This window comes from Biomphalaria glabrata, chromosome 2 (genome assembly GCF_947242115.1).
Source record: "Biomphalaria glabrata chromosome 2, xgBioGlab47.1, whole genome shotgun sequence".
Classification (NCBI taxonomy): Eukaryota; Metazoa; Mollusca; class Gastropoda; family Planorbidae; genus Biomphalaria; species Biomphalaria glabrata.
In genome coordinates, this window is record NC_074712.1 from 12,391,474 (window position 1) to 12,408,864 (window position 17,391).

Consider the following 17,391-nt stretch of genomic DNA (forward strand, 5'->3'; position numbering starts at 1 on the left):
ATAAATAGTAAAATTAACAACAAAAAAACTTTTTCAAATAATTAAATAGTTTTGTAGATAAAAGTATTTTTTATTGACACATGATATGTATAGAGCCTGTATAATAGAAAGACAAGATAAAATATCTAATTTTCCAACAATCATTGCAATTACATTTTATGAAAACTTACACAATTTAGTAAAAATAATATTCAAGCTTTTTTTTTAGTTGAAAAATTGAGTACTTTCAGATATTTATTTCGAACACAGCTTCTGGTGTAATGTGATAAAACTATCTGTTAATATTTACTATTGCCCCAAATTATATAATTTTATCGCATATACACACTTAAAACAATAAAAACACCAAGTATACTCTTCTTTTAAAGACAAGATCTCCTTTATACAACTTATAGAGCGATTGTTTTTCTTTGAATAACTAATGAATTGAGGATTAAAAAAACAACGGAACATATTTTTAAACCTGCCCCATCCATCCTAGAAAGAGCTCTGGTAAATCGAATCAATAGATCTACAAGCCGTTATAATATTTCAATAATATGCCCTTTACATCTACACATTAATTTATTAAACTTTTAAATCAATGATGCCTTACATTCAGAAATTCCCAAAAGCGATAATCCTTTCAAGAGCGCGATAGTACTTTTAAAACCAATGTTGATCTAGATCTAGTTCTTTAGCCAAATTTAAATTTATTCCTTTTTTCTTTTCTACTTTGAAAAACTATAACGGTCAAACTAGAATTTTCCCATTGAACTAGAAATTATTTTCTTAGCAATATGCATTGATCATAAAGTTTATAGGAAAATCATTTTGCTATCCGTATCCAGGTTGCACCCGCCCAGGATCCATAAAGTTGTGGCTCGAATAGAGGTATTGTAAAATTAATTAAAGGTGCTGTGTTGGGCTATGTAAAATATACAAGAAAGAAGACCAAAAATTACATTTAATACTCAAAACTCTTGTGTTCGAAGATTACTTCAATTGAAGTGAACTCCTTATCACTACATAGACTATATTCTGTATTTACTAAAACAACTAAATGAAGTATCTGAAACATAAATGGCCCTACTGTCTCCAGGTAATTTTTGTATTGCTGCTTAAGGTAACGGCAACGGCTGACCTTCAATCTGAAAATGGAAGAATTTCATACATAAGATTTAGAATCTATTTTTCATTAAAAGTTTTCCACAGTTTACATACCTCAACTCTCTCTATATATATATCTGATATATACAGCTAATTATAACGAGCATGTATGTATGTATGTGTGTGTGTATGTATGTGTGTGTGTGTGTATGTATGTATGTATGTATGTATATATGTATGTATGTATGTATGTATGTATGTATGTATGCATGTTTGTATGCATGTTTGTATGTTTGTATGTATGTATGTATGTATGTATGTTGGTATGTATGTATGTGTGTATGTATGTATGTATGTATGTGTGTGTATGTATGTATGTAGATGTAGTCGTTTAGACCTACAGCTTTACTCCAAAGCAGAGGCGTAGTGAGCAAAACGTGCGCATGGGCAAGAAACTTTACTGGCTCCTCCCCCCCCCCCTTCCATTTCCGTGAACCTCCCATAGAAATATAGGTTTATAAATAAAAATAAAAATAAATAAATAAATAAAAATATTATAATAATATAATACAAATAACCTAACTAAAGTATCTACTAATATTTTTTTTTTTTGGGGGGGGGGGGGGGGCGTCCTGATGGTGACGCCCGGGGCTTCGTGCTTGCCCTTCCTGACTACGCCTCTGCTCCAACGTCTTTAGTCATTAACATTAGTGGCTTGAATACTATTTTGATTGGTTGTCTTATTGAAGCTAGCACCCTTGAATTCCTAAATATAACTTTCAGTTTCACTTTCGGACTTTAATAATTACTACTTTTAATCTTATATTATGCAGATGTTACTTCCAAAAAGAAGATGATTACGTTCTACGCGTCATGCATTATTTAGTCATACATATTAACCAATGACTTAAATTCTGCCAAGTCACTGGTTTACCTGGCTAGCTCAGGCAACCCATTCCAAGCTCTAATAGCACTAAGGAAGAAGGAGTATTTGTACAAATTTGTCCTAGCATATGGAACGAGGTATGTGCCTTTTATATGATGTAATTTTAACATTACTTTTAGATATGTCATAACTCCCTATGTGAGTGATAAAAACCTTTTCGACCCTTGGGGCAACATTTCATGTACAGACGTGTCTCGGGCCAGGTCATACAACTGATCCTCTTCAACATCAGTATGTGCAATAGGCGGCTTTTTTAAGGAACTAGCCACATGTTGCCCATGGGTCATGGTTAGAGCAACTCAAGCTTAAATTAATCTAAGTATCAATTTCGAAATGTGTGTGTGTTTCAATTTTAAATGATCTCGATCCAACTTACAGGGACATAGACTGTAGCGTTGATAGTCTCTTCCTCGTTAATGTACACAAGATATTTTCTGGGTGACTTCCTGCAACTTATTGGAACACTAACGACTACAAAGGCTTCAGTGCTGCAAGGGAAATAACAAATGTTTTCTTTTTTACATTGTAAGAGTAACAACAATTAAACCCCTTTTTAAACTTCTAAAAATTGAATAATAAAAGTTAACTGAATAATTTGATATTTATAGACATCTCTCAAATGGGTGCTTAGAACTGTGTCAACATCCGCTCGTGTCTACTAAGTAACAGATTATAAATGACATTTTCTTTAGCTCTAATTATAAACCTTCCAAGAACTAACTTCTACTTCCCAGACTATGGCATACGTTCGCTGAGTCACTACACATTTATTACCTCTAGAGCTGATAAATCCAGATTTACATCCCCTTCCCCCTATAAAATAATAATATTAAAGATAATGACTTGCTAATGTCAATACAAATTTATAACATAATAATAATAATAATAATAATAATAATAATAATGTGTTACATCGACTACAAAAAAGCTTTCGATTCAGTTCCGCATGATTGGCTTTTAAAAACCCTGGACATTCATAGAATCAACCCAAGAATAAAACAACTATTGAAAGTCTGTATGAATAATTGGAAGATAAATCTGCACCTTAATCGTGATAAACTAGGTTCTGTGCACATAAGAAGAGGTATATACCAGGGTGACTCACTATCTCCACTCTGGTTCTGCCTAGCGATTAATCCTCTATCTACATTACTCCAAGACTCTACAAACGGTTTTAGGGTTGACACTAAATGTACAAAATGTGTTTCCCACTTATTATACATGGATGATCTAAAACTATATGCAGAAACCGAGCAAAAATTACACACCTTAATCAAAACGGTAAAATGCTTTAGTGACGATATCTGTATGTCTTTTGGCCTGGATAAGTGTGGCATCATAAGCATTAAAAAGGGCAAGGCAACGAACACCAACATTGAATTTGAAGGCATCGAGGAATTGAACTCCACCTCTATTTATAAATATCTTGGAATAAACCAGAATGCCAAGATAAACCATAAGAAATTAAAAGAGGACTTTCTTGGCAAATATAGGCAAAGAGTTAATAAAATCCTCAACACCAAACTGTCTGGCAGTAATCTCATCACTGCAATAAACAGCTGGGCCGTCCCTGTGCTCCTTTACACGTTCGGTGTGATCAAATGGACTGACACCGACCTACATGACATTGACAGACTAACTAGAAAATTACTAACCAAGTTTCGATGCCTACACCCCAAGTCCTCCACCATAAGGTTATACCTGCCCAGGAAGGATGGGGGTCGTGGATTGCAGAACATCTTCAAATTGTGTAAGATGCAAGTTTTAAAAATACGATCAAAACTGCTCGCCTCCAGCAACAAATTAGTTTCCTTCCTACGGAAGTACGACTCCGATGCAACCCCTCTGAACCTACACAATGCTGATGTCAATATCGGTTTGGACGACGCAGGGCATGAGATTCGCCAATGGGAAGAAAAAACACTCCACGGAAAATTTCCGGCTTCATTACATGGGGACAACATCGACAAGGCTGCTTCCTTAACATGGCTCAAAGCAGGTCATCTCTACCCTGAAACAGAAGGCTTTGTTACAGCAATACAGGACAGAGTAATCAGGACAAAAAATTACGAGAAGCATATCCTGAAACTCAATGTTGTCGACAAATGCCGAAAATGTGGAAATGTGGGCGAGTCGATTGAACACATTATGGCAGGATGTCCAGCCCTATCAGAATCAGCCTACCTAGGTCGCCATAACCAAGTTGCAAAGTTAATACACCAACACCTGGCTTTGACGTACAAATTGATCGGTAAGGACACTCCCCCTTATTATAAATACTCTCCGCAAGAGGTTCTCGAGTCTACTGAACATTTGCTGTACTGGGATAGGCCTATTCTGACCGACAAAACGGTAGATTTCAATCGCCCGGATCTGCTGTTCATCGATAAAAAAGAAAAAACCGCTACCATTATCGATATCGCCGTACCACTGTCTCATAATTTAAGAAAAACTGAGATAGAAAAACAAAGAAAATATGGGAACCTGGGCTTGGAGATTAAGCGTCTATGGAAATTGTCCAAAATAACAATATACCCCATTGTTATATCAACCGAGGGGATAATAACAACTGACCTCACAGACACATTCAAGGCCCTTAACATTCCTAGGAACATATTCGTTGCCTGTCAGAGGGCGGTACTGCTGCAGACCTGCCACATCACCAGAAAATTCCTCAGTGGAAACTGTTAAAGGGACTACGATGAATTTTGTTTCTCTTTAGCGAAACTCGACCCTGGCAGCGCCAGAGAATGACTACTCGTTCATTTCTAACATAATAATAATAAGGCTTGTCTTCGAGTCTGAGAATTAGTGAGGAATGCAGTATTTCCCGTGGATGCGCAGCCCCAGCTGTGACCTACGTATGTTGCCACATCCATATGCAGAGTGGATCATCCTAAAGGACGTTTAATGCAGACTGTTTCAAAATAACTTCTTGCTATTTGCATTACCAAAAAAAAAATTGAAACAAAAAGCGAGTTCAAAATAATCTTGATGTACTCAAAAGTAGGTCAGACACCAGTTATAGCACCAGCTACTGAAAGGTAAGCTTGTAATGGATTTCCATCCATGGTTAAATCCTGCAGAAGACAGGCATTTTTAATTTCGGTATCTTTGGGCGCCTCTGAGTCCAGCTGTAATGAGTACCTGATATTAGTTTGGGAAAAGTAAATGCTGTTGGTCGTTGTGCTGTCCACGTGACACCCTCGTAAACCGTTAAGCCACAGAAACAGATGACCTTTACATCATCTGCCCTATAGACCAAAAGGTCTGAAAGGGGAACTTTACTTTTTACTATGCCAGAAACGGCTTTAATACACACATACATCATAACAAAAGATCAGCCTGACCTGCACGACAATTTGGTCCTCATGGTGATAGACAGAAAAAAGAAGTCCGAATATTGTTACAGACAAGAAAGTAAGTAATGGCAGCTAATGCCCTGGCAGCTAATGCCCTGGAATAGTTCGTTAGCATAGTATTTTCTCTAGAACTCATTTTCATCTAGTAAACTATTTTGAACAGATCGCAAATTTTTGTCTGTAATATAATCTAAGGTGGATGATATCTGAGTGTATCTGTGCCGTAGTATTAGTATGCATTCAATAAGTTGCTCTTTCTTTAATGCCAGTGCAGCCTGGTGTGTCTTCTTACTCTAAGTACGCTTACCTTCTGACCGGTTTACCAAGATCTGATGCTGTCACGTAGACAGCGAATACGTCACCCGGGCTCAGTGACCCAGTGACACTGAGGGAACCATTCTGTGAGACCGAGAACTTGGAAGTGGCGTTAGCTGGGACGACTCTGTTGAGCTTAAACTGAGGTGGTCCAAAGTCTATATCAGTGGCCTGGACCTAGGACATATATAAATGATTTATTAAATATATTTCAACCTTTTTTATCAAAAGTATTGCTTCTTGTGTTTCTTGTTTGCCTGACTAGTTTAGGATGAAAACAAAAGTATTTTAACATTTTATATTCTAACGAACTTTAGTATAGACAATAAATCTTTGGGGGCGGTGTGGCTGAGTAGTTAAGCGATTGGCTTCTGAAGGGTCCTGGGTTCGAATCTCGGTGAAGGCTGGTATTTCGAATTTCAGGATTTTTAGGGCGTCTCACAGAAACAGATGACCTTAACATTATTTGCCCCATAGATCGCAAGGTCTGAAAGGGGAAACTTTACTTTGCAATAAATCTTTAGCTCAAAGACATGCAAGAACGTGGCCAGACGACTGTTCTGTACTAACAAGTAGCATCACCATCATCTACATCATCAACATCAACATCATCATCATCAACATCGTCATCAACAACAATATCATCAACATCAACATCTTCATTATCATCAATAGCATCATCATCATTATCATCATTAGCAGCAGCAGCATCAGCAGCAGCATCATCATCATCATTAACAGCAGCATCAGCATCATCATCATCAGCATCATCATCATCATCATCAATATCATCATCATCATTATCATCATCATTAGCAGCATCATAATCATCATCATCAGCAGCTGCAGCAGCAGCAGCATCAGCATCATCAACATCATCTCATCATCATCATCATCATTATCATCATCATCATTATCATCATTATCATTATCATCATTATCATCATTATCATCATCATCATCATCATCATTATCATCATTATCATTATCATCATTAGCAGCATTAAAAATTGTAAGGATTAGTCCAACTTGCCAAAATTTTCCTGATTTAACAAAAATAGAAAGTGATCTCTACTGCTCTTACCGTTACAATCACCCGTGGGGCCGTGGTGGTATAGTTGCCAGCTGTCACTGTTACACTGTAATTGTCAGGTACCAGTATGACAGGGCTGTTGTCATTGACATTCAGAACATTGACAGTGACAGTAACTGTGGCTGAATACCATGGCGAAGTTGCTTTTGTGACAGTGACCTGAGGACACAATATTCAGATTGTTACTGACTAGATTTGCATCAAACACCAAACTTTAGATAAATGAGTTTGAAACTCTGTAGAGACATAATCCCATGTGCTCACTCAGCGGAAACCTTTTTCCAGCTACCTCCTCCCAAAATATTTCCACGAATGAGATGTGGATCAAATCTCACTATGCACTCTATAGGAGCGTAGAGACGCTCTCTGTAGTAATAATAATAATAATAATAAATATATATATTAATATTCAACTATGATAAATGATAATTATCCAAAATAATTAAAATAAAATCATGTTGTGACAGGTGAGTCTACGAGTTATTGTTTTTTCAAAAAGGATAAAGTTTTATGCCACAATAACTACAACAAAAGTTTTTCCATAGGATTTGTGTTGTTGCTGAAAGTTGTATCTACGTAGGTAGCCAGCATCGCTCCGTTCAGACCAAAAATAAAAGAGCAAATATTTTGAGCTTATGGTGTATACGGGGGAGGGGTTATGTTGTATACGGGGGAGGGGTTATGTTGTATACGGGGGAGGGGTTATGTTGTATACCGGGGAGGGGTTATGTTGTATACGGGGGAGGGGTTATGTTGTATACGGGGGAGGGGTTATGTTGTATACGGGGGAGGGGTTATGTTGTATACGGGGGAGGGGTTATGTTGTATACGGTGGGGGCGGAGGCTGAGTGGTTAGGTGCTTGGCTTCCAAACCTGGGGTCCTTGGTTCGAATCCCGGTGAAGACTGGGCATTTGGATCTCGGGATTCTTTGGGCGCCCCTGATCCAACCCAACCCTAATGAGTAACTGACTTTAGCTGGGGAAAGTAAAAGCGGTTGGTCATTGTGCTGGCCACATGAAACCCTCCTCGTTAACCGTTGGCCAAAGAAACAGATCACTCTAACATCATTTGCCCCATAGGTCGCAAGGTCTGTAAAGGGAACTTTACTTTACTTTACTATGGTTTATACATTTTTATTTTTTTTTACATTCTTTTTGTATCTACTTGTTTCCTTTGTCCAAATGCTTACGGGACCAAAAAATATATCACGAGTTCATTATCAAACTCTTTGTTTCAAGTGTTCTCAAACTATGTAGATACTTTGTGTCAGCTGTTGTCAGTCCGTTGCTGGCAGTCGGCTGTTGTAAGTATTAGCTGTGTTGATTTACTGTCAATAGATACAATGTATACATGAATTATAATTGCATATACTTTCTGTTAATACATTGACTTACTGTAAGAACATACTTTGTCGTGGCTTCGTAGTCAAGGACAGAGCTATTGAGTACAATGTAGCCTTCTTGTGTCACGGCGAATGGTTGTCCAGCACTCACAGTTGTTGTAAATTGTACTGGAAGATCTGATGAGGACTTAAACATAAGGGTGAAAACAAAAGATGTAAGTGAAAATGTTCTCTTTTTTTGTTTTTTTACTTTATTTTAGGAAAATGGTTTTTCGTGGACATTATGGGATGTGCCCTGTACAATAATACAAATTAGCAATATGTTGTTGTGAATTACTAGTCTAGATATGGTGTGCAAGCATATGAATAAAAATATTAAGAAAAAAAAGACCAAGATAATATTTAGTGAAATAGCATCAGCTATTTTCAATCAATCCTGTGAACAATTTTTAGTACATTTAAACTAACAGAAAAAATTCTCGTAATATCTAGTGATTATTATTATTAGCAGTTTTGATTAACAAAACTGCCATGCTTATAGCATGCTCCGTGCGCTAAGGCAGGGGTCGGCAACCTTTTGAGTCGAAAGAGCCAAAAATTACAATTTACAAAATTTTAAAGTTTTTAAAGAGCCACAAAGGTTTTTCTTGCCAACTATAACTAGTTCTCAAACAATAAACTTTTTTTAATGAAAAAAAAAACGAATTAATATATAAGTAGTGTTTTTCATAACAAATATATAATAATATATATATATATATAATTATTTTTTTATTTTGGTAACAACTAAACAAATTAAACATTTACATGAACTTCACTAACAAACAATTGAGCAAACAAGATTCAGTGGGAGCGTTGGCTTTGGTTTTAGAAAGTTTGGATACATTTGGCTCATAACTTATTGATTTTAGTTTCAAACACAACTCTAAATGTTCATTTGTTAGTTGGCTTCTTACTTTACTTTTAAATATATTCATGCAAGAGAACGCTTGCTCGCACAAGTATGTCAATCCAAAGTTAGTTATCACTTTAAATGCCAACATCTTCACCTCACTGTAGCAATCTGGGAGATTATTCCATGTGTCGAATCAACTCGCGGCATTCCTTTTTGAAGCTGTCCACTTTTGTTGCGTTACGTATATACATTTCTGGACCTTCAACTCTTCCAACTTGCTTTTCAACTCTGTAATCCAGTATCAATTACAAATGAATCAAGATGGATTTCGTTACTATTTGTGATGATATGGTGTACTCAAAATGCTAGAATGGTTTTGTTGGTTTTGAACTGCTTAAATCTGTCAAGAAATTCATATTTGATTTTTTTTCTATAACTGTGCTGAAGTAATTCGTGCCAAAAGGAATTAATTTTTTCTTCAAAACAAACCAATTCCTCTACCAAACCATAGGCTGGGTTTTCCTTTCCTTGCAGTTTTAGATTCGGCTCATTTAATTTTTGCTGTATTTAGCTTTTAGTTTCCGCTGTTATATCAACCATAAAGTAAAATTTTTGCAACTATTTGTCGTTCTCTAATTCGGTGTGATAAATGTCTTTTTCATTTAGAAATGTATTTATTTCATTCAAGCACAAAGCAAAACGTTTCAACACTTTACCTTTGTAAAGTCATAGCACTTATTTGGGAAGAAGGAGGTCGGAATACTGAGTCTCCATTTCGTTTAAGTGGTAGAGTGCTTTTCACAAGATGCTGTTAATAATCTTGATTACCAAATTCATGACATCATCTATTTCGGTCGGAATCGTTTTGGGCACAAAGCGTTTCTTGGTGTATTATTCAGTGAAACATAAGAATTTCTGGGTTTATTTTGCTCCGACGAATCGTTGTTGCCCTTTTACTTTTTCCTGTCATACTTCTGGCTCTATCAGTTGCTATTTAAATTTATCTTATTTTCTTCAAGGTATTTTTGCAAGCATTCGATCTATCGTCCCCTCTAGTTTGTCATGAGACCGGTAGCAATCCTAGGAACGACATATACCTGACAAAAAAAGGCAACTTGTGCCGTCGTGTCTTTATGTCGCAAGACTAATCTATAGCAAGTGATACGACAGAAGAAAGTTGAATATCTTCCACCTGCAACTATCTTGCATTTGAAGACGTTTTAGCTATTCTATTTTGTACTGCTTCGGCGGATAGTGGCCTTTTTTTTTTTAAGATTTCTGGTTTGTTTTTGAAATCACAAAGCAGTTCTTCAGATGCAAGTAGGAAGCAGTCTTCGACATACCATCTGTAAATGGTTTGCCTTTTTGTGCAATTTCTAGTGGTACCGCAAAGCTAGCCAGATTAGCATTACTTGTAGATTGCTTCTAACTTTGATAAGATAATTCGCTTCCAACTCATTTACTTTAAACAATAAACAATACGTCCCAGTCAAAGCACGTGGTTACGATGGCAATCCGTCTTGCGTCGAAAGCAAATTAAAACCTACATAGAAACATCCAACGACGGCCGAGCGCTTCCGACGGACTGACAACAGTGATGACGAGTGTAATGGGGGAGGGTTGTGGTGAAAAGCGAGTACAAATGGCTGAGAGATCGAATCGGCGCCTAATCTTCGTTAAAAGATTCAGAACTTCTTTAAAAAATGTTTCGGTAAAATAAATAATATTTGCGTATGGAACTAAAGAGCCGCAGCTTCACACCCAAAGAGCCGCATGTGGCTCGCGAGCCGCAGGTTGCCGACCCCGGCGCTAAGGTTCAATCAGAGGGCGGGGAAGAGGTATTTGGGGAGAAGGTTTCCGCGCTGCCTTTTTTTTTTAATTAAGTTGCTCCAGTTTCAATTCGAACTCGAGTCTCCACGATTGATAGCCACTGAGCTATCCAGAAAAAAAAATTGTTTTAAAATTCCAGCGGACAACCCAATTCTACATAATACATATTTCCCTTTAGCTCAGTAGGTATTGCTTTCTATATAAAGCAAAATTTAATTAATTACAACTTATTGTTTGACCTATTTGCTTTTTTTTCAGTGATTCTTGTATTGTCATTGACACTGAATAATTTTTCGAAGTTTCAGCTTGCTCCAAGAATGGGAAGTGAGAGAGATTTAAAGTGTACACAATTCCACTCAGACAGACAGAATGAGTTGATATAAGCTTTGTAAAAATAAGTATTATTGAACTGTTAAATACGTTTTTCTTTTTCCAGCAAGCCAGGTTCTACAATGACATAGCATAATCTCTATTTTCACTCCGATGTCTCCAGCCCAGGATGACACCAAAGACTTCTCCAGAAAATTATAGATGACAACTCTTAGTGTGTAGCATCCGAAGAGGGAGACATAGCGAAGCATTTGCGCATCTTTGAAAAAGTACATTGGGAGTTTTGAGCGGAACAACAGTTTCATATTTCCTTTGACTAGTAAGAAGTATTTCTGTCAGCGAAAAGGCATCGACCATTAGTGTGAACTAGGTGCTACCATGCCACAGGAGTGTTTGCCTTCAAGCCTTCTTCAGACTCAACAGTGTGACCGTCGAGTTCCGTGGTAGCACTGCCAATGCCTTTTTCCTGACATCTTCCGTTCGGACTGAGCTAGTAAATCATGGTTAAATTGCAACTCCAAATATTTGGATGAATGCGATAGTTCTCGGGGTCCTGGTAAGGTCCGCTGGGAGACAGTTTCGCTGTTGGCCTATCCGCTTCTATTAACAGATGTTTACCATGAGGCTCCATGCTGAAGCAACAGTAGTTTAAATCATCGGCGTCTACGCACCAGAGCTCAACCATCCATTGCAATGAATAAGTAATAAAAAGGAAAGGTCTATCAATTTCAATATCATCCAAACACTGCAAATATTCTAAACCTAAGCAGTGTGTATGTTAGTTATCGTGTTGTAATCACATATGTGAATTAAGGTTTATATAACAATGAATCAACTCTCTTACGGTTTCGGGGTCTGTAAATGCCAACTTCAATAACGTTGTACTGGCTGCTGCATCAGTATAAACTCTTGCACCAACGGAGGAATTCTCAAAGATATATCCTGTGTTTGAATTATAAGTAATGACTGGAGGGTTCAGGTTTGAGGGCAGTACAGACACAAGTACAGAAGCGTACTCAGTTCGGGCATTTGGGGACTGCTCTTGTGCCTGAAGTAGACAAAAAAACAAACATGTAATATATATTTCTGAGTTAGTATCAATACATCATCTTCTTTTGTAAACAAGCTTTTATAGGAGATTTTCACACGTAAAGCTAATGACACCCCATCAGATCCCAGATATGTTCTTTAAACAATACAATACGGTACAGTAGACAAAGAAGGGAATACGACATGAAGAAATATGTTTAGTGAACGACTTCATTCTCTACACAATTCTTATCACCTTTTAGCTTAGTACTTTTCCTATATAAATCCAAAATTAATTAATTCCGACTTTTTGATTAAATAATTGGTTAATTTGATTGATTTATCTTTTTGTCATCGGCATTGCACACTAGTGCAAAGTTTCGACTTGATCCGAGAGTGGCCAGTGGTAGAACTAACTTAATCAAAACTCCAATCAGACTGGTCGAAAGTTGTAATGTATGCTTTGTAAATTGAAACAAAAAAACTGAGACTATTACCTCAATAATAAGTTCAATACTGCTAGTGTTCGATCTGTACACAATGCGACCTCCAGATTTCTCGATGTCACATCTGTACTGTTTAGTATTTGACCTATAGAGTGCCACTGGCGGATCCAGGGGGGGGGGCGGTAGGGGCGATCGCCCCCCCCCCCCCCCACTCGGCCGACCTCCCCCCCCGGGGGGGGGCGGACGAATTTTAGTATAGAAGTCACACAATTTGTATACGAATTTATTACTTATGTTAATAATATATACTAATTATTTATATTTCAAACTATTTTTAGATTATTTCCCCCCCCCTCTAGTATGTTGGCCGATTAGGTGGGGTCGGGAGGGGGCGATGGACATCAATCCGCCCCCCCCAACCATAAACTTTTGAGGGGGGGGCGGTCCAATTTATTTGTAGAAATCACAGCTTGCCAAAAGAATCAATTAAATATCTATATGATTAAAACTTGTTATTGATATTTTAATTGATCTTTATATTATGTCGTTCCCCTGTTGTCCGATTGGTGTGTAGGGGGGGGGGGGGAAACCTCTACTGCCCTTCCCACCTAAACCCTTTGAGTGGTTGGGGGGGGCGGTCCTACTTTTATGGAGAAATCATAGTTTGTGAGCAAGATTAGTTGCATTGATATATAAATTTGATATTAATGTGCTCTCCTTCAGGTATCTTGGCCGATTCGGTGGGGTAAGGGGGGGGCGATTGCATGTACTGCCCTCCCCGCTCTAGCCCTCTGAGTGGGGGGGGGCGGTCATATTTTTATGGAGGAATCATAGTTTGTGAACAAAAATAGTTGAATTTCTATATAATTGATATGTGAAACCATTAGTCTATTATGTCCCACCAAACTCTAATCTCAAATTTTATGATTAGTAAATATAAAAGGAAAAAGGTGGAAGGGGCGATACATGCCATTTCCTTTCCCTCCTCGGACAAAGCAATAATTTTTCTTTTTGTATTATAGTTAAGAAATTACAAAATGTAAAAAAAAAAATCAGCCACTAATATAATTTATATATGCTATAAATTAAATTCTCGTATCGAGTGGCCCCACCCTTATTCTTTAATGCCAAATGCAATCATTAGCAGAAATTATAAAAAGGAGCGAGGATAAATCGTTTTCATTCTACCGCCCCTCCCATTTCCAGAAAGAGTTTATGTAATTTCACATGAATTTATCATAATTATTTTAAAAAAGACTTTGCTTCGGAAAAGTTAGAATTCAAACAAAAATTTCAGTATAAGAGTCACGATTGAGATGAGTAGCCTTTTTTCCAACCTCTACTCAATCTAATATTTTTCTAGTTAAATTTAGGACTATAACTCACAATTTATGTTTGAATTTTATTGAATATTATTTATCGAATTTTTTTTTCGGCGGCGATCCTCAAAGCCTTAATCTAAATATGTGGGGTATCTGATCTTTTCAAGGAACAAATCGGTTTTATTTGCAATGTATTAAGGGCGTATACATTCAAATTAGAATATTTTTCAAGTACAATATTATTCAAAAGGTCCTTTTTTAATAGCATGAATAATGAGCTTTAGGTAAGGAGAATGCGTTTCTTCAGCGAAGAATGCAAGAAAACGCTTTTAGCGTCGGGGCTTCGCCCCGAAAATCACTGATGAATTGTGAGCTGTAGTTGTCAGGAGCAGGCGTTTCTGCAGTGAAAAATGCAAGAAAACGCTTTTTGGCGTCGGGTCTTCGCCCCGAACTCCACTGATTAATAATGAGCTGTAGATGTCAGGAGAATGCGTTTCTTCAGTGAAGAATGCATGAAAACGCTTTATGCGTCGGGGCTACGCCCGAAACTCACTGATGAATAGTGAGCTGTAGATGTCAGGAGCAGGCGTTTCTGCAGTGAAAAATGCAAGAAAACGCTTTTTGGCGTCGGAGCTTTGCCCCGAACTCCACTGATTAATAATGAGCTGTAGATGTCAGGAGAATGCGTTTCTTCAGTGAAGAATGCATGAAAACGCTTTATGCCTCGGGGCTACGCCCCGAAACTCACTGATGAATAGTGAGCTGTAGATGTCAGGAGCAGGCGTTTCTGCAGTGAAAAATGCAAGAAAACGCTTTTTGGCGTCGGAGCTTTGCCCCGAACTCCACTGATTAATAATGAGCTGTAGATGTCAGAAGCAGGCGTTTCTGCAGTGAAAAATGCAAGAAAACGCTTTTTGGCGTCGGGGCTTCGCCCCGAACTCCACTGATTAATAATGAGCTGTAGATGTCAGGAGAATGCGTTTCTTCAGTGAAGAATGCATGAAAACGCTTTATGCGTCGGGGCTACGCCGCGAAACTCACTGATGAATAGTGAGCTGTAGATGTCAGGAGCAGGCGTTTCTGCAGTGAAAAATGCATCAAAACGTTTTTTGGGTCGGGGCTACGCCCCGAACTCCTCTGATGGATAAAGAGCTGTAGATGTCAGGAGAATGCGTTTCTGCAGTGAAGAATGCATGAAAATACTGAGAAATACTGCTTATTTATTCTTATATATATGTATATATATATATGTGTGTGTGTGTGCTGTACGCACGTTTATGTATAGTGTTAGGCTTTACTGGGCGTTAGCGTTAGGGTTTGGAAAAAAATCGCCCCCCCCCCCACTCCAAAGTTCTGGATCCGCTAGTGTAGAGTGCAGACGTGGTTATGAAGTAGCTTTCGTAGCCTGGCGGCTCAGCTGATAAGAGATAGAGAGATGTCACATATAAATGTGTACTTTTGATGTCAGAAAATTCAAGCATGGCATTTTTTATAGTACCTTAAGGGAAAAAGCAGCTATTAGTGTTGTAAAGTCTGTGTGTTTGTCTTATTTAAATCTCAAAAGCTAAAAAACTTTTGAAAATCCGATTTTATTATTTTTTTTAAGCTTTTAAGCGGTTACATTTGGTCTTCTGAAAGACAACTATTTTTTATTTATTGTTTTTTTTTACAATTATTTATGCAAAACTTTTTAGTCGTTCATACCCTACCTTTGTTTGTTGCATTTTTTGAATTAAGCTTTTTAACTAACAACAGTGGAACTTATTACTTTATAAAAGAGTTCTTCATCCTTTGTTTACATCAGGGGTGGGCAAATTACGGTCGCGGGCCTCGTGCGGTCCGCCGAAGTGTTTTATGCGGCCCGCTGACACCTAAAGAAATTAGGTGTGCCCACACATTTAAAAAATATAAAAATGCAAATATATTAAAAATAAATAATGGCAAATATCTATAGAAATTATTAATTTTTTTTTTATTCTTATCACTTACAATGAAGAGGCTAAAGAAACAATGTCTCTAAACGTCATTCTAAAATGTTTAAAGTAAACGAAGATTACTTTAAATGGAAATAATTTGAAAAATTCAGTTAAAGACACAAGTTCAGGCCAGTATTTATTCAATGCTATGAAGAACTGTGTTGAAAGAGTTGGGTTGGCTTGTACAAGATAGCAAGGGTAAAAACTGATGGAGCCCGTGCTTTGAATGAGAAAAAGAGGCTTTTAAATAAAATAAAGAACAATATCCCAACCATAAACTCATAAAGGGAAAGTTTACACAAAGCTGCATTGGATATCAATTATACATATGTTTCTAAATATTAAACATTTATAAATTGGTATGGGACCGGCTTAGGCATAGGCAAAATATGCAGCTGCCTATGGCCTACGATTGTTGGGGGCCTCGAACAGAATGTATGTCTTATTATTTTAAAGAAGAAATAGCGAAACTTATCCTCAATGTTATCGTTGAAGTACACTAGGCTTTTAATAATTGCATACTTTTAGTTTTTTGGCTGTTAATTTTTTCTATTTTGTTTGGGGCCACCAAATTTACTTCGCCTAGGGCCTCAAATTATTTAAGGCCAGCCCTGACTGGCAGTTTCAAAAAGTAATTGAAGATTTGGAAACAAAACGTTTCGATGTTCGGAAACACAGTAATATCCTCTGGTCTAGCATTAGAAGAACATTTGTGACTTTTTTTTTTACTACTATTTCTAATGAAGAGTTGAAGAATGAGTTTATGTTTATCATCGGAGGTATTGAAACATGTTGTTTGCACATGAAATGTTGTATGGGCATATTAAATCTTTTCATTTCTTGAGGCGAACAAGTGAAAAACAGGTTTTGTCATTTTCCTTGCTGAAAGGTGAAACTATTTCTAGTGAAATGGTTGAAAAGTACAAGACCTCCAAGCAAATTGTGACATGAAAGAGAAGTTCCAGTTAGTTCTAACGTGGGAGTTTCATGGGTGCCAATAGCTCTATTTCCGCACTTAAAAACTTTGCTGCTAAACTTTCACATTATTTGGAACCACATTAATATGTGAACATGCTTTGTTTTGTTTAAAAATTATCAAGTGTTAGAATAAGTCGATGCTCATTGACTGTCATTTGACAGCAGTCACAATGATAACAACTAGTAAGCTAGTTCCATGGTTCCGGAACATTATTAACGAGAGTAAACAGTTATATACTTGATAATAAGTACAACTATACATTAGTGGTGAAATGTTGTGATGCAAACAGGTTATAGCAAAATTTTAAAAAATCTTTCGAAAAATTAGTTCAAGAAATTGCTAGCTCTTGTTGTAATTCCTCAATTAAGAGTACTATATATATATATATGCGGCCCCCTGGTACTCACATTTTTTTAATGCGGCCCTCAGTAGAAAA

General features: G+C 37.2%; 1 protein-coding gene across 1 annotated transcript; it reads right to left on the reverse strand.

Moving 5' to 3' along the window:
* Window positions 1-357: 357 nt before the first annotated feature.
* On the reverse strand, window positions 358-15,503 carry LOC106050969 (cadherin-99C-like). Its single transcript, XM_056019118.1, has 8 exons — window positions 15,369-15,503; window positions 12,730-12,826; window positions 12,048-12,251; window positions 8,201-8,335; window positions 6,797-6,964; window positions 5,705-5,889; window positions 2,412-2,523; window positions 358-1,130 (listed from the first exon to the last, which is right to left on the reverse strand). The coding sequence occupies exons 1-8, from the start codon at window positions 15,479-15,481 to the stop codon at window positions 1,101-1,103; spliced, it is 1,044 nt and encodes a 347-aa protein (XP_055875093.1). The 5' UTR covers window positions 15,482-15,503; the 3' UTR covers window positions 358-1,100.
* Between the last annotated feature and the right edge of the window lie 1,888 nt (window positions 15,504-17,391).